Below are 21,131 nucleotides of genomic sequence, written 5' to 3' on the forward strand. Positions count from 1 at the left end.
ATTAATAGCAAATAAATTATATGAAATCTTTGAATGGCTTTTCGTCTTAGCCATTCTCTAAAAACACTTCGTCACTTATGTGTTTCTTTTTTTATTCGAATCGCTTAGGGAACTAAACTAAATCTGCAGTCACGTATGAAAATATCGATACGTACAAAGTACCAAAAATATGTATACACGACTTTATTGCCCATATATTTTCCCATATATAAAGGTAGTGTATACATATTTTTGGCACTTTGTTCGTATCGATAATTTTCAAATTTTAGCGCTTGGCAACCAAATTACCGCATAATGTATAAACCTGAACGTCGCCAACATTTTTTACTACTTTTCGTTATTAGTATTTTGAGCAATATAGACAATTACCTATACAAATGCTTATTACCGTACCTTTAGACACAAGGTGCTCCAGTTTCTGCCTCGTACTGTCCACGTTCATGCCTCTATATTCCCCCTCAGTGGACGACAGGCTGCTCGGAGCGTCCCCGTTTTGCGCGACGGCCCCGCGGAGGACTTTTTGCGTTTCTAGAATGGCTGCTTCTAGACCTAAAAGACAAAACAAAACGTTCTCATTATCGTCATCAGCGTATAACATTCGCTTCTTAACACACTTCTTTTCAATGTAAAAGAGGTCTTAAAGCATAATGCTTAGAAATAAAGGAAATGTGGAAACCACACTGTCTCGAGCGAGGCTCGAACTCGCAACTCCGGTATACCAGCCTATCGCTCTCCCAGCTGAAGTACCGAGACTTACCAGATGACAGCGAATATTTCCATCATAACCTTCATATCCTTGGGGCTCTTGCCTAAGACTCCGGTACAACTGAACCACCTTGCTCGCTGTGGGCGTCAACTGCTCAGTCAACGCTGAGCATAGCTGGGACGCTGTTAAGACACTTACCGCTAATATCAGCGGCGGCACCGGGCTCTTGCCTAAGACTCCGGTACAACTGGACGACCTTGCTCGCTGTGCGCGTCAACTGCTCAGTCAACGCTGAGCATAGCTGGGACGCTGTTAAGACACTTACCGCTAATATCAGCGGCGGCACCGGGCTCTTGCCTAAGACTCCGGTACAACTGGACGACCTTGCTCGCTGTGCGCGTCAACTGCTCAGTCAACGCTGAGCATAGCTGGGACGCTGTTAAGACACTTACCGCTAATATCAGCGGCGGCACCGGGCTCTTGCCTAAGACTCCGGTACAACTGGACGACCTTGCTCGCTGTGCGCGTCAACTGCTCAGTCAACGCTGAGCATAGCTGGGACGATGACACTGTAATTAAATTAAAAATAGATTATCTTAAATACGGGTCGGTTGTACAAAGCACAATCGCTGCACTGATCAACGCCAATGAACTTTAAAACTTCCTAGACAATAAAATGTAGTGATGGTGACAATATTTATTTATCCCTTAACCTATGATAATAATTATAATATGGTAATAATTGTGATTTGTGTATATGGAGGGATGATTATGTAGTCAAGCAGACGTTCAAATATTATGATTAAATGTAAATATAATGTAAATTATGTAAATAATATTTAGATTTAAGTAAAGATTTTGCATGCCCATGTTGTCGGCGAGATGTGCTGAACGTATAGAAAATGTTACCATCTAATTTGTTGTACCACATTTCACGCAAATAAATATATTTCTATTCTATTTCTATTTCTATGTGTGTACCTTTCAGTGGCAAATCGTTCAAAGAACTCGATTCCTACCGGTTTGTCTAATTTCAGCTCGTTGAGTACTTCGATCGGGTCATGGAGAAAAGGAAAGCAAAATTAGCTCCGGGTTCCCTACGAATATTTGTGACGCGCCGCCACTTGTACCTTTATTATTATTATTGGGGTGTTACAGGCCTTTGAGTGCCACGTCGACCAAGCAGTGATCTATTGTGACAGCCCTTTCAAGTTCATTACTAATGCCCGTGGAATCCAGAAAGTGCGTGATTATTTGGGCCGTAATGTTCTGTACCTCATAGGGTTGCAATATATGCCTAAGTAGGTACTTCTTTTTCACTTCTGTGTGTACCTTTATTTATGTTATATATATATATATTAACTGGGAAGTAAACATCGTATTCTAGATTAATTCGTAAACTTACAGGTAAAATTACCACCAAATAAATAACCAGGAAGTTGTAAAATTAGACCCTCTAGCATGACTTGTGTTCTTCCGCGCGACTCCGTTCCGTACCATTATCTATGAAAACGGCAAAAAAATCATGTTTGTTGTTAAAAAAAAAATATTCCGTTTTTTTACTATTTGTTGTTCGGACAGATAGACAGACAGACAGACAGACGGACGGACAGCGGAGTCTAAGTAATAATTCCGTTTTACCTTTTGGATGAGAATGAAAGTCACGCTAGAGGGTCTAAATTTAAAGGGTTAATAGAAAAAAAAATATCTGCAAAAAACGTAGGAGGTCGTGCCGTCGCATCGGCACCAAACCCGTTGTCTAAACAGCAATGCATAATCGTATGCAATAGACGAAAAAACCTGTGATGTGTGAATAGGAACTTACGCTGCGGGTCGGGTGTAGCTGGGTCCGCCTTGCCGCGCGGCCGGCCGGAGGGCTGAGTGAGCCGCGCCGTTACTTCGCGCGCCTTCGCCGACAGGTCGCGTTCTGAGCCGCTCCGACCTGTGTGTGTGCGCACTTTTATTTGCCATATATTATTTTCTACTATGTTAATAAATATTTGAGAATCTAAATTTTCAGACTGAAATGGCAAATTGATATGTTTGTCACAAATTTACATATCTGGTTAAATTATTTATCAATTTCACTTTAAAGTACCCATAAAGTGGGTTAATACGGTTTAATAAACAATAACAAAAACTATTGAGTTACATTTCGTTTTGCGGGATTTTGCGTAATGACGAAAGCTAATTAGCTTCAAGCAAGTATTTTTTAAAAATGTCAATCGATTCTTTTAGACCTGCTATCTATCGTACCACAGAAACTTCCAAATTGCGAAAGTAAGTATGACGCGCGCAACGCGAGTAAAAACGCCGCATACAAAAAGCGCAACCTGTGACGTCGCATCACACACGGCTCCGCCAAGATGTATGCAAAAGAATCATGAAACTAAATATTCGTTATATTCGTTATTGACGCCGTAAAAAATGCGTATATATGTACATACTTGCAATAAAAAAATCCAGTTATAACAATGTTTTAATATTTATTTGAGCACAAACGGTATATGTTACTTATAGCTAGTATACATAATTTATAAACCAATACAGTTGCCACCACTTAATAGCTCATTAAAGAAAAACAAAATATCTTTACAAAAAAAAATTGCGGAGATCACATTTTCGCATTAATTTCACGTCGTGGAACGTGTTTATTGAACAAAACATTATAAAATATTTTTCAAGCTGGTTAAAAGCTACTGAAAATATCGTGGTCACGGCACCAAATTGTAACGAAAGCCTTAGGCGGTCATCATTGGATATGTATCAACACGCCGCTCTGGTGTGCGGGACACCACTATATACATGCATAACGCTAGCTCCACCACATAATTTACATTTCGGTTACTGGGATGAATTTCATCAGACAAAGTACCTCAAGCTCAATACAAAAGGTCGACTTACCGATACGCCGAGCATCGACACTGCCTGCCCTCGATCGGGGCTGCCCAGGCTTGTCCTCGGCTTCGGAGCTGGACTCTTCTTGGGCGGCCGTCGACAGCGACACTGTTAGTAAATGTGTACGTCTACTTAGCTGTGGGTTATTGGGCTAGCACTAAGGTACAGTGTTAGAAAGGTTTTCTGCGGAACACCCAAAAGAAATATTATTTGGACTTATAACCTTATATCCTTAACGTTACTTTACTGAGTAGAAACTAATTTCATCTAGGGGATCAGTGAGCATATATTTGTTATATTTGAAAAAACAGAGCACGAACATTCCAAACAATAACGCAAAATATTAATCAAGAATTCTTCTGTATCTCTAGACCACAAAATGCCAATGCAATTCAACAAAAAACTATGTAGAAGTGTAGAGACTATTATAATTTTATGAATAAATTGTTTAACTGACAAGTGTCCGCGGTCGAACCTTTCTCATACTGTACCTATAATTGGTCGAATTCTGTTTGTGAATCATCATAAATATCATTTAGGGCACTTTTGAGTAACAATTATGAAATGCGTATTTTAATTAGTATTATGATGAATCACTAAAAAGAATTTGAACCTAAATACTACGTTGATCCCGAATCTCGTCATATCTTTCGAAATTACATTACTTATATTATTTTTCAAACAGTTTGAGTACGATGACAGATGTCGTTTTCAGACAATTGATAACCTTAAATAGTATCAAAGCTGTTTGAAAAACAGTATAGGTATAAATAGACTGATGTTGTTAGGGTACCAAGCAGTGGCTAATTTGCACTACCGTGTATTACCATTGTTCACTTATATGATCTACAGGGAATTATCTTATCTTATTTATTATTTTATACCTTTAAACGAGCAATTCTTGTGTATATATATATATATGTCGGGGATCTCAAGAACGGCTCTAAAGATTTCGATGAAATTAGCTATATGGGGGTTTTCGGGGGCGAAAAATCGATCTAGCTAAGTCTTATCTCGGTCTCCCAGGTATTAAAGTTTCTATGGAAACAAAAACGGTGACGTCACAATGAATGTAACTTCTTTTAACGATTTTTTTTGATGACTAAAAATTTTGATATTGGGTTTTCTGTGTAATTATTTTCGTAATTTTGATTTCAAGCGGTCTATGAAACAATTTATACTGATAACCAGAATTAGAAAAAAATATCAGAAAAAGAAAAGTATAGGAAAATTACAAGAAAAACCTATGAGGCACTAATAAAAACTGTTACACAATAAAAAGTAGGATTGTCAAAGTAAACTTTGTAGCCACAGTAAATTTACTGCCATCTTTCGACATATGATTAAAACTTTTAAAACGCAATTTGACATTGATCCTTATTTTTTCACTGATATGTGTTGAATTTGTTAAATATCAAAAAGTGGCGCCATCTAATAGAGCACAGGCCAAAGGTCTATATCTTTTTCATGACAATCCATCTCTATTTTAAATTCTCTTAGCTATAAAGTATACGACATACAATAACGCAGTATACGCTCGGACATTTCAATTTACCCATTCTAATCTGGATTTGAGTATAAATGATCTATAAAAAGCAACCCTATTAAGTAAATGAACTGCCACATGTCATACTAACCGGAGCTATAAGCGTTGGGTAGCGGCCTGCGTCGGCTGTTGCTGGCCTGTTTGTTCATAGAACTAATTGTGGGCCGCATCAGACCCGCACCGCGGGTCCTGGACGGCGCAGGATCAGATTCCGAGTCGCTCTGAAAGTATTATAAAAAGATGTTAGAAGAAAGCACTTGCGATCCCAGGCTTCCATAGCGAGATGACTAAAAATCAAGCCAATCCAAGGAAGATGATGTCAAAATTGCAGTTGTAAAGTAATTTTAACTGTCATTTAAGTTACCAGTCACGTTTCAGAATTGGAAGCCAGAAAATGGTACGGAAATGATTTGAAAACAAATTACATAAAGTCTGGTCATCATCAGGCCCGGATTATGAGATCTAGGGTCCTTGGGCACTTGGTATGGCTCTTGGAATTCTAGGGGGCCCCCTAAAGCCCTTCACAGACGGAGCGTTAATATACCAAAAGACATCTTATAGAAAAGCATCTTACAGAATGGTACTCACCAGTTGACAGAGTCCACACACGAAGCTATATATTTTGGTATAATCTTACGATATCTTATAGCAAAGCATCTTCTTTTTTATTGGGAAAAAGTAAGCATTTGACCACAATCTCACCTGATGGAAAGTGCCGATGCAGTCTAGGATGGAGCATGCTTACCTAAACATGTCTATTCACTCTCGATTTAAAAAGATCCAAGTTATAGTGGACTGGGAATAGATTTGCAGAATGTGAATTCCACTCCTTAGCCGTTCGTATGACAAAGCTGGATAAGATACCTTGCAATATATATAAGATATATTTTGGTATATTTCGTTTCTCTCACAATGTAGGTGCTAGACAGACAGGAATATATATTTTGGTATCTTACGGTATATTATTATATATTATCGCACCGTCTGTGACGGACTTCATTTTATCGGGGTCCCTTTCTCAAACATTACCAGGTTCCTGGGCCCCTAGGCCCGACAGGGCCTAAGCGGAAATCCAGCCCTGGTCACCATTACCGTCATTAAAAAAAGTGAAATAATATATCTTAGAATTTTTTATTCCACCATTTATTTGTGGTGGAAACTTTTAAAAGTTGGCTAGTTTATACATAAGAAAAAATGAGAAAGTGTAAAAAAGGAAGGCTCCTGAAAATCACGTTACCTGGTTCAATACTCCGACACTGCTACTTCTTGTCATGTTAGATTTGGCAGTATATCTTGGGGCAGGCCTGGCGAAGCCACTAGGGCTCTTCACTGGACTAGCGGAGGCTGTGGGTTTGCTTGCAGATGCTATAAATAGTTTACAACATTAATGGCGTCATATATAAACGTCTGGTTGTCCCTGTCACTCATTTTTCGTTTAGTATAAAGAGATATATTTTTATTTTGAAAAATACCTACAAACGTTTGTTAAGTTTTACCAAAGAGAATTAGAAATAGAGGTGGACGGTCAAAGAAAAGTTTGTAGCCACAGTAAATTTACTGCCATCTTATGTGCCACTTATGTGTCGAAAGTTGGCCGTATATTTACGTGGCTACAAAGTTTTCTTTGACAATACACCTCTATTTCAAATTCTCTTCGATTCTAGTCATTGGATAGGGCTCTACTTAACCTACTGGGGCTCCTTGTCATATACAGGGTGATTTTGTTCTGTCTGACCATACTCTAGAGGGGTGGATATGTAGGTCATACTGAACAACTTTTACTATGGGGCTAAACCCGAACTCGCGAAAAATAATCAACTGTTCTATAGAAAACATTAACTCTGATTCACCGAAATGTATGAGATGGCAATTTTTTTGTCGCGATTTCGGGGTTGGTCTCATAGTAAAAGTTGTTCAGTATGACCTACATATTCATCCCTCTTGAGTTTGGTCAGAGATAACGAAATAACCCTGTATATATATTCCATAAAGTTTGGACTCTATCCATACAGTAGTAAGGTTAAAATTTGTCTACATTTAATGACGTCACCAGGCCCCAGGAGGATAAATCAAGCAGAGAGGAGTACGGGTTTACTTTCAACTGCTACAAGTATTATATTGTTAACAACAGTTTAAAGTTATGTTACAAATAGCAGTGCTATCTCTATATCAGTTCAGTTATATCTCCGAGTATATAACATAACACTAGGTTTCTATCTAACATACCTATCACAAATTATACTTACTCCAATTTTTAAGTTATGGGTCAAAAATCTTTTCGATGTCTTGTTTGTTTTCTGTCCCCAAAAAATGTGACGGAGTGGTGCTTTTTGTATGAAATGAAATTTAGTTTTTAATTTTTCTCATGTAAAATATAATCTACAGCTAGAGAGACATGCAATAGCACCCGACTTTTAGCAGTGGAAACTTCTTTAGCGCTGTGCACTTTTTGTGATGGGGAAAAAATGTTAAACTCGCGACAGGTCACGTGACCGACAGATTCGACAGATTGAAAATTCGCAAGGCGGACACGTGACCTGATCGAAAAACTGTTACATTGTCATTGAAGCCACTAGTTAAATTTTTAATGTATTATAAATTGTCATGTTTGTGTACGATAGCGCAATAAATGAATATTGTATTTTACCACATAAATGATATACTTTTATACTGATAATTAAAGCAATTCGTGCAAAATTATTCCCTTAACATTCCAAAATATCAAAAATGCACAACGTTAATATTCAAGTTTTCACTTCTGCCGGCACTCCCGGAGTGCAACCCGTTGTTTTATTTATTTATTTAACAGAAGACAAAAATTCAAGCGTGACAGAGTGGTCACAAACAAGACAACGAAAATAATTTTGACCCTTATAAGCATGTAATTACCTATAAATACTAAAAATAATTGAGTGCAGTAAAGTGCAATTTAATTAACAATTACAATTACTTATAAGAAGCGTGAAAGCTTAATGAAAGCAGTTAGTAAAAAGCAATGAACAAGCCAACAAACTACTACTGAGAAAACATGCAAACACAGTCACAAATAAGTTTTTGGTAAAAATTTAATTTTTGGAACTAGCTTTTATCCCTGTCTGTACTTTTCTTCCCACAGGCATCTAATACTCATCAAGACAATTCTAAAAACCCCAAGCACAGTAAGGTTGCGTTGTTCTATCACAAAGTTCCCATGGCCACCTCCTTTTCCCATCATCAGATCAGCTCGATGGTACCATAATATTGCATTGTCTCCCGACTTACGTACGTATTCAAAGTTTCAGCTCAATCGGAAAGTGGGTCAAATTTAGCTTGCAAGATTTGACCCGTAAAAACATAGGTACATAGTTATATTGCAAGTTAAACAAATCCTTGTAAAATATTACGGTGAAGGAAGACAATTAGGGCTTGTGTACAAATCACGCGAGGTTCGATGGGGGGAGGGGGGTGAAGAAAAATCACGAAAGTTCACGTTGGGGGAGGGGAGGTATAAGAAAACCTCACGTGTATTTTTCTATGGTAAACAAAACTAAGAAAAAATATCTACCACATACTTTTTCTCCGTTTTGTTAATGTGTGTGTTATCTTAAAATTAGGTCGAACGAAAAAAAAATACACGTGAGGTTATGTGGGAGAGGGGGGATTCGCCAAGAAACTCACCAAATGTCACCAGGGGGGGGGGGGGGGTCTAAAAGTAGCCAAAAAACCTCGCGTGATTTGGGCACAAGCCCTTACATGTAATTTACATTCATAACTGTCAAATATCAGTCCGTACGTTGCGCCAATTGTAATCATCCAGGAAACCTCCTACACCATGGTTACTTACGTAGAGTAGATTACTAAATCATTATTGTCATTGCCTACTTCTAGCTCGTGCTACCAGCAGTATACTCCATTTCATTTACCATGGCGGGATTCCATATGAGACGGTCATTAGGCGTAAACAATAATAACAACATAAACTACCCGGCAAACTTTTTTTGCGGCGTCGTATCTTACATGTATCTGGCCAAGTGTCCAGTCTTGATCCTTTTGTCTTGTGTTATTATTTGACCACACGCTGGCTTTGAAGAGCAGAGCTCGTAAAGCAATTGGGTACATGACACATGTTGATAGCTAAATGGATAGAAAATGAGCCATAAATTATAAAAAAGTGGCATTTTAAAAGACATATTGAGATTATAAAAAAATACAAGGCTCCAAAGTATCAAAATATTTTTTTTATTTCACTTTAAAAAAGAAAAAAAAAATGGTACCATTCGATTTCTTACATTTTATTGAAATATAAATTGTACGACAACTATATACATAAATGCATTATTTCAGGGTCGAAATAGCAATTTTCTTGATCCATACATTTCCATACATTTAGGACAGACTAATGTATTGTGACGTCACATTACAATATCATTTTGTTAGAGGCGTTTCAATCGTCGAGTGCGAGCGTCAGACTTTAACTCTCATTTCTGACCTTTGTGTTGTTTTTTGTGTTAGTCCTATATAGACATTTGATCCTCAGGAAAATCAAGATCGATTGACATTATTTACAAAAAAAAACTAGCCTATAGTGGTTCTCTTTGTGCAGTTTCAAGTGGAATCCCGCCATGATAAATGAAATGGGGTATACCAACACTTAAACGGTACATATTTAACCAACTTACCTTCCAATATTAGTTTATACCACATACAATTAGCTTCCCTCTATAATACACCGCCACCAAGCAAATCCATGTACTAAAAATACCTTCACCATAACTCAGGAACAATTGAAATGTATCGTTTTCGAGCGCTTATGATAAGACAAAGGCGTGAAAAGTACTGCGAAATAGAGCTCATTTAAATTGCCGAACAGCGCCATTACCTTAACTGTTGAAATTGCGGTTACCATAAAGGACTCATTTAGACGGCGCGAGAACTCGCATGCTAGTTTCATTACATTGCGGTATTTGATCTGTCGGCCGAATTGGTTGTAACCTAAATAGTCCGCAATGTAACTAAAATCGCATGCGAGTTCGCGCGCCGTCTAAATGAGGCCTTTATGGTAACCGCAATTTCAACAGTTAAGGTAATGGCGCTGTTCGGCAATAACCACAAAACAGGACGTCATCTTATTCACAGCTGTCAAAATGTCGGGTACAATAAATTTTCTAGTACTTTTCGAGCCATTGGGTCACTCCATAAAAAAATGGCACGAGACACTATTTCACTGCATGTTTTTTATTAATGATGCAAATTTAAGTTTTACCAGGTCGTAAAGGCTCTCTTGATTGCTCAACAAACCAATAAGAAAGTTGCATTTTATTCACAAGAGTGGCAAAGTCATTTGATGCAATTTTTGAATTGTTTCCTTATGTTGGCTGGTAGAATTGACCTTTAAATGCCGATTTTAAATGATAAATATTTAACAATGTTAATTTGGATTTGATTTAGTTTGATGTTTTACAGTTAGTATTTTCCTCACGTTAATGTGGTGAATTTTTTTGTATTTTTTTTTTGTTATACCACGTCGGAGGCAAACAAGCATACTGCCCGCCTGACGGTATGCAGTCACCGTATATAGTCCTCCTCATCGTTTTCGATGACGGCGACCCCAAGTAAACACATTATGGACGTTGTCTAGCATGAGCCCTAATGTGGCTGGCCAGGCCGAACTTGCTCTTAAATACTCTATTGCACGCGTGACAATAAAGTTGGCCAGCTGCGTTGAACGTGTACACGTAGGAGGGCTTAGGTCTCTCTTTCCGTCACCGTATAAGTAGTATACGTATAAGTATAAGTGGTAGTATTTCACTCGGTGTCAAAATTTGTTTATCCCTCGTGCCTTGAAACCCTCGCAACGCTCAAGATTCCACTTTACGAAACCACTCGCTACGCTGGTTCGAACAACAACTTTGCCTTGTATAACAAATAACTGTTATCCCTAAATATATTGAATGTAGGGTTAAAAATTACGTCTTATTTGAATATAAATAAACACTTAAATTTTCATCACTAATAAAAATAACAAACAGTGCAATACGTTACACTTGTCTTGGAATCACCCTCTTAGTATTTTGTCAATAGTATTCCCACCACCACCGTGTATCAACGTACACAGACCTTGCGTCCTAGGCGCCGGTAGCGGCTTAGCGGCCAGGTCCGAGAGAGAGATAGCACGCCTCATGCCGGACTCTTCTTCAGGTGCGTACGGCGATAGGTGAGTTCGGTTCGCTGGTGGACAGTTCTCACCTTAAGTAAACTGTTTACAAGCAAATGGGTCCTATCTTGGAACTATTTTGTTTCATAAGGCGAACTTGTGCTCTATCCGTTACCTGATAAACCTAACCTATTGAATCCTATTTACTACTGGCTGAGGATTTAATTTAAGACACTACATAAACTACATCTATATCAAAGAGAATTTGAAATAGAGGTGGATTGTCAAAGAAAACTTTGTTGCCACAGTAAATTTACTGCCATCTTTCGACACATGATTAAATCTTTAGAACGCCATTTGACTTTGATCCTTATTCTTTCACTGATATCGTGGCTGTTCTTCGTGGATCTTCAATAGCGCCATAACCTTTGGCCTATGCTCTATTAGAGGGCGGCACTTTTTGATATTTAACAAATTTAACACATATCAGTGAAAGAAAAAGGATCAAAGACAAATGGCTTTCTAAGTTTTAATCATGTGTCGAAAGATGGCAGTAAATTTACTGTGGCTACAAAGTTTTCTTTGAATCCACCTCTATTTCAAATTATCTTTGTCTAATATATGCTAAACTCAGTAATGTTGGCTTTCATTGTGTGTTCGTTTTAAACTCTAAAGATAAACTAATAAAAGTAACCAAAATGCGTTGCTTTGAATGCTTTTAAACTTAAAAGTCTAGTCTAGATTTAAATAGAAATAAGTAACTTCCAGACCAGAAAATTAAAAAAAAAACCTAATTATTAAAATATAAAAATAGAACAACAATATTCAAGGTACAAAAGACATGCAGAACAGAATATAAAACCGTGTCATTCACGACGCGTGCCCTGACAAATGTTATTAAGGGATAGATTTGACAAATTTGCGCGTCATCGTGGATGCCTCAAACGATATAGCCAAAAGACACCAACACTGTACAGTTTTAGAATAACAACATTTTAGTATTGGCAAATATTGAACAACTATATTTAAATGATGTATTCTGTTTAAAAAAAATACCAAAAAAAACTCCACAATAGATATAACGAACCAGAGTTTTTAGTTCGAGAACGCATTTTTTTAGTTCGCGTTCCATCTATTAACCGGTTTTTAATTAACGAAATCATATGTATAACGGTTTTGCAACGATATTAACAAGTATTTCAACTTCAAAATATTAACAGTTGTGTCAAAAAAACTCACAGTATTGCTGTCACAAAACATCACTATAAAAAGCATGCCAAAAACGATGAAAATCTGAACATGCTCCCAACCTTGAGGGACAAAATGCGACGGCAGGAGAGGGGAATGGAGGGGAACTCTCTTGGCTAACGCAGACAGCCTTACACCACCCCCTGAATGTAACACTGGCCTGAATTTAGCTGGCGGCATCATTCGATTCTCCATGCAAAGTCTTGGAGTCGGCACACGAATGATCTTCCTAAACGGAGGTTTAGGTTTGTTGAAATACAACGATAGTCTTTTTGGAGAGTTCGTGCAGCTTGAACTAGTCGTTGACGATTCGTAGTTTTCACTGTCTAAGTGTACGTCTGTTTTAGGGATAACCATTTCATTGTACACTCTCTGTTTTAGCATTTTAGGCGGTTCAGTTTCGATAGTGTTGTTAAGTTTTTCTTCAGGCTCGTTGCCTGCATCGCAGCTAGCTTCTATAGCTTCTGTTACTATCCCTCCTATTTGGTCTGTATCTAGAATGTCCGGAAGACTTAGATTACGTTTGATTTCTTTGCCATCTGAATTGGTTTCTGTGTCCGTGTCTACTTCTTCTAATGTCAGCGATGCGAAGTTAGGGACAGTTTGTTTCGATGCTAACTTCTCAAATTTTCTCGAAAGTACTTTGACGACGCCCTTTCCGTCGTTTATGTTAGCTTTAAGCGGTTTCATTCTATATTCTTTTAGGATTTTCTCTTGCAGAATTTTTCGTTCCTCCATTTCAACTAATTTATTAATAATTTCTATCTTTCTCTCGATATATTTGTATTTTTTTATTTCATCGCTCATCGCTTTTGGATCTATGTTTTCTTTTGTTTCTCTATTCCTATTAGATGAGCAAGCGTTGTCGATTAAAGACGTCATCTGATTGTTTTGATCTTTCATAAACTTTCCATAAGATACTTTATTGTTTTGCTCCGCATAGTAATCTAAAGAGTCTTTGGCAAAATCATTATTGTCTTCAAGGACATCGAGGGAATCCATGCTAACTTGATTCATCCTTTCCATTCTTTGCATTGCGTATACTTCAAGACTATCCATTTGCATTTCAGATTTATTTTCATTAACATCTTTTTCTTTAACAAAAACGTCAAAACTTTTCTCAGCTGAGTCATTTGGGTCCTCAATCTGATTGGAATTATTATCTTCAAGTGGCTTTTTATTTGATATGAAGTTTTTGTTCTGCAAACCGTCTAATTTAGCTTTATATTGAGACGATATTGAGGAACTTAATCCAGACTTTTCTAAGCCTGCTTTTAGTCTGTTATTCAATTTGACTGAAGACGTTCTCTTAATAGGTTTCGGAGGTTTGTGAGGAACAAACTCCATAGTTATCTTAACATTATTATTTTTCTGCCCAGAGCCTCTCTCTAAACTCTTCGTAGTATTGTTAAACTTAGCTCCATTCGCCTTTTCTTTATTGATTTGGTTTTTACTCATTTTCGTCTGCGTGTTCTTCCTTATCTGCTCTTCGAATTTCTCTAAATTCTTTTGCACGTGAGAGTTGCGTTTTTCCATCAAATTCTTTAGAGGATTTGGCTTTGAAGCTGGTTCTAGTACAACTTCGAAACTGCAGCTTTTAGATTTGACCATAGCCTTTGTTTCACATCCTTCCATCTCACTTTTATACTTCTGGTTCTCAGCAAATTTCGGCTGTAGAGATTTGCTTGTACTGGCCATGTAATCTTGCTTATTTAACCTTGGTATTTCATCTGTTGATTTCTTATCTTTAGTGTACTGCTGTACATTGTTTCCATCGAAATAATAGGCAATATTCTTAGCTGGGGGAGGTGGTGCATGTTTAGAAGTTGAATCGTATAGACTTTTAGATCTCGTCACAGTTTTATGACCAGATAATTCGGACACAGGTATTTCAAATCCATATACTTTAGCAGCAGGTGGCTTAGCTGGCGGTTTTGGTGGTGCTTCGACATATTTAGGACTAGTCTCTCCCAAATAATTATTATACATGTAGCCACCGAAATATGGAACGTTGTTAGGACTGGATCCATAACTTTTCGATGTATTATCGAATTCGTAGCAACTCTTACTATTTCTAGGTATACCGACAGCTTGATTTGACATTTGTTTCTTAGGTTTAGTGCCTTCGAAGAGCATTTCTAAAGGCGCACTCTTAGTACATTCAGAATCATCTGACAAAACACTTTCTAGAGAGTTACAATTAGTTCGAGACAATTGATTATCATTGTCCAAGTACATTTCATCGGAAAGCATTGATTCTTGGCTGCAACTTGTTTTCATGTATTTCTTCTGATTTAAGAAGAAACTAGCGCTGCTGTGTCTGTGTTTATCTAAATAATTTTCGTCAGGTTCATTTATATTTTCAAAGGAACAATTTTGCGAGTCCAAATTGTATCTACTATCGTGTAGCTTTCCTTGTTGAAAAGCTACTTCATTACCGTACTTCAAGAATATTTCATTAGAAACACTGGATCCATTGGAATTGTCACTTAAAACAGATTCATTCGATCTAGTAACACATCTCTTAGTCAAAACGCTTTGGCATCGGTACACATTAGAATAGTTAGCGTTTATAGCTTCCTCATCCATGATATCGTCTAAATTCGAAGGCATATTCCGAGGCAATGTGGAACTTTTCTGTCCGACTATGTACGAAGGTTTAGCTGGCACTACTGGCTTGTCCATAGATCCGTATATCTCGTAGTTTGAAACGGCACGTCTTGGCATTCTAGCTTTATTATGTTTCTTACAAACTTTTTTAGAATACAGCTTATTTTTGCAACTAGCATCCTGACTTAAGCTACAATCTTCCAAAGAATCTGACGAGAAATTACCGTCGTCTTTTTCCTCTTTCGTCGGTTGTAAATCTAAATCACTTCTATTAGGTTCATAATCATCCAAATCTCCATATTTCCTAGTGATTTCCGCTATCATTTTTTCAGTATCACTTTTGATAGTATCAACAATACTTTTTCCGTTATCATTCATACTTTTATTAAGACCTACGAAGAAGCTTAATGAATTCCTTTTCTTAGGATCTAAAGAGTTATTCGCCTGATTAGCTTGATTTTGAGCTACTTTATCAGCCCATTTACATTCCTCAGAAACAGGTGATACTGGACATGATTTATAATTCTTAAAAATGCTTCTCGCATTAGGTTTCAACTTCTTATCCTCCTGATTTTTATTCAAACTTAAATGGAAATTTCTCGGTTTAGGTGGTTCTTTTTCTTCCGCCGACGGAAAGAGTCGGTTGAAGACTTTTGAAACTGGTTTTTTAGACATATCTATAGTAAATGCTAATGGTTGTTTCTGCGTTTGTTCTTTAAATACCATAGGGCGAGCTCCTTGCACGGTGAAATTCATTCTCCTATCATTTGTAACGTTTTGTAAAGTTGAATGGGGGGGTACATAAGGGGGCATGTCATATTCAGGTATATATTTGTTGACGTTAGCGGGGATGGCATAAGGGTTTTTCTGGCGATAGTCCAGGTTCTGGTAGGGGTTTAGGCTGTCGTAGAAGTTAAGGCTGTCTAGGGTTTCCTCGGGGCAAGGAGGGACTCCTGGCAGCGTGGGGCAGATCGTCAATGAGTTGATGGTGTTAGTGTCGCATAGCTTGATGTCTCCGTACAATTAGCAACACAAGTAACCACATTTAAATTAATGCTTAAAATGCCCAGCTTTATTCATTTGAGAAGAGATATGAAAGTCATTTTAAGCATTTTGTCAGCGTAGCTACTTTTGTTACTAATTGTACATGGTAAACGATTTAGTAATAAGTAACATTTTCAAAATGCATCTTAATCGCAAGCCATTTTGAAATTGTTACTTATTGCTTAATAATAATAATTATAAATCACACATTTTGTGTTAATAAATCGTAAAATATGAAACTATGGATATTTTCATCAGTCAACAATTGTTAATAATAATGTTATTTTTACTAGCATTATTACAGTCATCTCGTAAATTAATCAAGTTTATAACGTCTTGAAAATAACCAAAACTTTCAAGATTCAGACATAGACAGTAGGTATGAATGATAAATGAATACATTTTTTTTCTTCATTTCTATCTACATAACCCTGAACCAGGCGAAGATACTTCCATTGTCAACCTTAACACAAAGAAATAACGCTGAAAATTTTATAGAGTTTTTATATCAATGTCAGTATAGAAACTGCATTAGAAACCTACCAAAGGACTATGTGTCAAAATGTTCCAAAAACCAACAGAGTTGATTTATCTCATTTAATATGGACACCAAGTTGAATTGCATTTCAGAACTGAAAAAATCAACTTTTAATCTTGAAGTGCGCATATACTGGTTCCTTCGATCGGTCAAACCATGTGCGCGAACATCTGCACCGCAGCAATTCATTTTATACTTACATGGACTCTATTGCCTAGGTAATAAGGGTGACGACTGACGACATTTTTGACTAAAATACCAATATTTCAGTTCTGCAAGAAGCGCTGGTGGCCTAGCGGTAAGAGCGTGTAACTTTCAATCTGGAGGTCGCGGTCAAACCCCGGCTCGTACCAATGAGTTTGGAACTTATGTTCGAAATATCATATTTACCAGTCGCTTTTCTATGAAGGAAAACATCGTGACGAAACCCGACTAATTCCAATGAGGCTTAGTTTACCCTCTGGTTTGGAAGGTCAGATGGCATTCGCTTTCGTAAAAACTAGTGCCTACGCCAATTCTAGGGGTTTAGTTGCCAAACGGACCCCAGTCTCCCATGAGCCGTGGCAAAAGTGCCGGGACAACGCGAGGAAGAAGATTTCAGTTCTGCAATGGAATTCCGCTTGGTGTCCATAGAACGAAATGAAGTACATATAAATTCCTATCTAATGACTTAACTCCCATCTCTGTTAGTATTTGGCTCTGGCTACATGAAGACTTGCCCATGATCCTTTATTGACTTACTAAAATGATTAGCCAAATACAACGTTTAAAGTTTCTAATTTATTCACGAGTAAAAAAAAATAACAATAGTTTTTTTACTGTTTCATATCGCCTGGTCAGAGGTACCGTTAATTCAACAATATCCAACAACATTCATCATTAGATTAAACTTTATTCCCCTTACCGTATGGTCTAGAATTGCTCGGCACGGCCATGGAGACGGGGCGATTGCGATTCCTGTCCTTCTCCGGGATGTACGAGAGGTCCGTCGTGGATTGGCTGGATTTGAGGTTCGAGCGGAACGCCACCTGGTGGACAGAATATTTATTTTACTCCAATATGCTTGGAAATGTTCACTTTTTGGTATTTAACAAATTTAACACATGTCAGTTAAAGAATAAGGATCAAAGTCAAGTGGCGTTCTAAAAGTTTTAATCATGTGTTAAAAGATGGCAGTAAATTTACTGTGGCTATTTCAAATTCTCTTTGCAGCAAAAATAGCACGGGGAAGTTCTGCATTATGGTCGATGGAGTTTTAAGAGTCCGCAGCAAGCTCGGACGTTCGAAGTTTCGTTTTCATTTTAAAACTACGTGTTGGATTATAATGAAACTTTGCACATACAATAGCATGAGGTATATCTATGCCTTTAATTAGTTTATATAACTCAAGCTTATGAAACAAACGAAATACAGCAAAAACTAAATTTATCTAAAAGACTTAATTTCGCTGTATTTTTTTAACTATGGTATCTGACGCTACACAAACTAATAACAGGCATAGATATACCTTATCCTATTGTAAGTACAAAGTTTCACAGCAATCTAGCTAGTCGGTTTAAAATGATAGCCTAACTACGTTTGTACGTTTGTAAGAGTTGCCATACTACTTAGCCTATTGAAAAGTGGATAAAGTTAGGGCACCAACTGAACCACCAGAGCATTACGATTGTTTAGGAGTTTCAGAGACATTCTTCAACTAGCGTCTTGTTTCGAACATCCTCAGATTAAGTTTCTCTTGTCTGCACGGTGTCTCACGATAGTCACGATATAGGCAAAACTTAGATACACTCGACTAAAATTGAACACATATTAAGCTTAAAACGATATATAGATTATAGACTAACTATTATATAGATAGGGTTTCAATCTATGTATGGGGTGAGCAGTCTAAGCTAACTCATTTCTCTATAGGGTACCAGGCTATCATAACCATGCGACAGTACTCACGCTCTCCAGCTGGCGCCTGGTCTCCAGTATGCGGCGGTGCAGCTCCTCGCGCCGGCGCGGGCGTGGGCGCCGTGCGGGGCGCTCGGGACAGGTGCTGTGCTGACAGGGCCGTGTGCCCTGCGGGACGGTACTCACGCTCTCCAGCTGGCGCCTGGTCTCCAGTATGCGGCGGTGCAGCTCCTCGCGCCGGCGCGGGCGTGGGCGCCGTGCGGGGCGCTCGGGACAGGTGCTGTGCTGACAGGGCCGTGTGCCCTGCGGGACGGTACTCACGCTCTCCAGCTGGCGCCTGGTCTCCAGTATGCGGCGGTGCAGCTCCTCGCGCCGGCGCGGGCGTGGGCGCCGTGCGGGGCGCTCGGGACAGGTGCTGTGCTGACAGGGCCGTGTGCCCTGCGGGACGGTACTCACGCTCTCCAGCTGGCGCCTGGTCTCCAGTATGCGGCGGTGCAGCTCCTCGCGCCGGCGCGGGCGTGGGCGCCGTGCGGGGCGCTCGGGACAGGTGCTGTGCTGACAGGGCCGTGTGCCCTGCGGGACGGTACTCACGCTCTCCAGCTGGCGCCTGGTCTCCAGTATGCGGCGGTGCAGCTCCTCGCGCCGGCGCGGGCGTGGGCGCCGTGCGGGGCGCTCGGGACAGGTGCTGTGCTGACAGGGCCGTGTGCCCTGCGGGACGGTACTCACGCTCTCCAGCTGGCGCCTGGTCTCCAGTATGCGGCGGTGCAGCTCCTCGCGCCGGCGCGGGCGTGGGCGCCGTGCGGGGCGCTCGGGACAGGTGCTGTGCTGACAGGGCCGTGTGCCCTGCGGGACAGTACTCACGCTCTCCAGCTGGCGCCTGGTCTCCAGTATGCGGCGGTGCAGCTCCTCGCGCCGGCGCGCCGCCTCGGGGTCGGGCGGCTTGGCCGGCGTGCGCGGCGCGGGCGTGGGCGCCGTGCGGGGCGCTCGGGACAGGTGCTGTGCTGACAGGGCCGTGTGCCCTGCGGGACAGTACTCACGCTCTCCAGCTGGCGCCTGGTCTCCAGTATGCGACGGTGCAGCTCCTCGCGCCGGCGCGCCGCCTCGGGGTCGGGCGGCTTGGCCGGCGTGCGCGGCGCGGGCGTGGGCGCCGTGCGGGGCGCTCGGGACAGGTGCTGTGCTGACAGGGCCGTGTGCCCTGCGGGACGGTACTCACGCTCTCCAGCTGGCGCCTGGTCTCCAGTATGCGGCGGTGCAGCTCCTCGCGCCGGCGCGGGCGTGGGCGCCGTGCGGGGCGCTCGGGACAGGTGCTGTGCTGACAGGGCCGTGTGCCCTGCGGGACAGTACTCACGCTCTCCAGCTGGCGCCTGGTCTCCAGTATGCGGCGGTGCAGCTCCTCGCGCCGGCGCGCCGCCTCGGGGTCGGGCGGCTTGGCCGGCGTGCGCGGCGCGGGCGTGGGCGCCGTGCGGGGCGCTCGGGACAGGTGCTGTGCTGACAGGGCCGTGTGCCCTGCGGGACAGTACTCACGCTCTCCAGCTGGCGCCTGGTCTCCAGTATGCGGCGGTGCAGCTCCTCGCGCCGGCGCGCCGCCTCGGGGTCGGGCGGCTTGGCCGGCGTGCGCGGCGCGGGCGTGGGCGCCGTGCGGGGCGCTCGGGACAGGTGCTGTGCTGACAGGGCCGTGTGCCCTGCGGGACAGTACTCACGCTCTCCAGCTGGCGCCTGGTCTCCAGTATGCGGCGGTGCAGCTCCTCGCGCCGGCGCGCCGCCTCGGGGTCGGGCGGCTTGGCCGGCGTGCGCGGCGCGGGCGTGGGCGCCGTGCGGGGCGCTCGGGACAGGTGCTGTGCTGACAGGGCCGTGTGCCCTGCGGGACAGTACTCACGCTCTCCAGCTGGCGCCTGGTCTCCAGTATGCGGCGGTGCAGCTCCTCGCGCCGGCGCGCCGCCTCGGGGTCGGGCGGCTTGGCCGGCGTGCGCGGCGCGGGCGTGGGCGCCGTGCGGGGCGCTCGGGACAGGTGCTGTGCTGACAGGGACGTGTGACCTGGGGGACATTTTATGTAATTATAAACACTGCTGAAACTAAACATATACTCCGGAATCGAACAGGGACTTTGGTGTCAAAGGCCAAAACCTTCAGATTGCTGCAGAATAACAGCTGAGTCATTCACAGGGTCTGTCGCCCGTATTTGGTTAGGGGCCATCCATTAATTACATCACACGTTTAGGAGGAGGGAGGGGGTACAGAAAATGTGACTTGTTGTGACATGGGGGAGAGGGGGGGGGGGGGAGTGAGCAGCTTTGTGACGTCACTTAACTTCACTAGAAGACAAAAATCGTTTTGAATTTTTTGTATTAGCAATACAGCTAAAAAACTAGTTTTTACAACGATATATAGCTTTTCCGTGAAATTTTTATTCCTAATCGGTTCTGTGTCATAAAATTTGTAAATTGCTAAAAAAAATAATAATACTGCATTCGAATCGCTTATTATGTTAATAACAAGATTGCCAGATATGTGG

General features: G+C 41.1%; 1 protein-coding gene across 2 annotated transcripts in view; it reads right to left on the bottom strand.

Moving 5' to 3' along the window:
* The window catches only part of LOC133532998 (mitogen-activated protein kinase-binding protein 1), a 148,364-nt gene that overhangs the window by 6,047 nt on the left and 121,186 nt on the right, over nt 1–21,131 (bottom strand). The window contains exons 28-36 of one of the 2 annotated variants that reach the window (XM_061871904.1): nt 20,496–20,653; nt 17,628–17,751; nt 11,247–11,357; nt 6,388–6,515; nt 5,242–5,371; nt 3,611–3,712; nt 2,532–2,648; nt 1,159–1,275; nt 394–549 (exon numbers count right to left, since the gene is read on the bottom strand). In XM_061871904.1, the coding sequence (XP_061727888.1) occupies nt 394–549; nt 1,159–1,275; nt 2,532–2,648; nt 3,611–3,712; nt 5,242–5,371; nt 6,388–6,515; nt 11,247–11,357; nt 17,628–17,751; nt 20,496–20,653 (1,143 nt within the window). Of the gene's footprint in view, nt 1–393; nt 550–997; nt 1,276–2,531; nt 2,649–3,610; nt 3,713–5,241; nt 5,372–6,387; nt 6,516–11,246; nt 11,358–12,593; nt 16,377–17,627; nt 17,752–20,495; nt 20,654–21,131 lie in introns of those variants that run through there. The other variant, XM_061871903.1, reaches the window with a different exon arrangement.

The sequence above is a fragment of the Cydia pomonella genome, chromosome 28, assembly GCF_033807575.1.
Source record: "Cydia pomonella isolate Wapato2018A chromosome 28, ilCydPomo1, whole genome shotgun sequence".
NCBI lineage: Eukaryota > Metazoa > Arthropoda > Insecta > Lepidoptera > Tortricidae > Cydia > Cydia pomonella.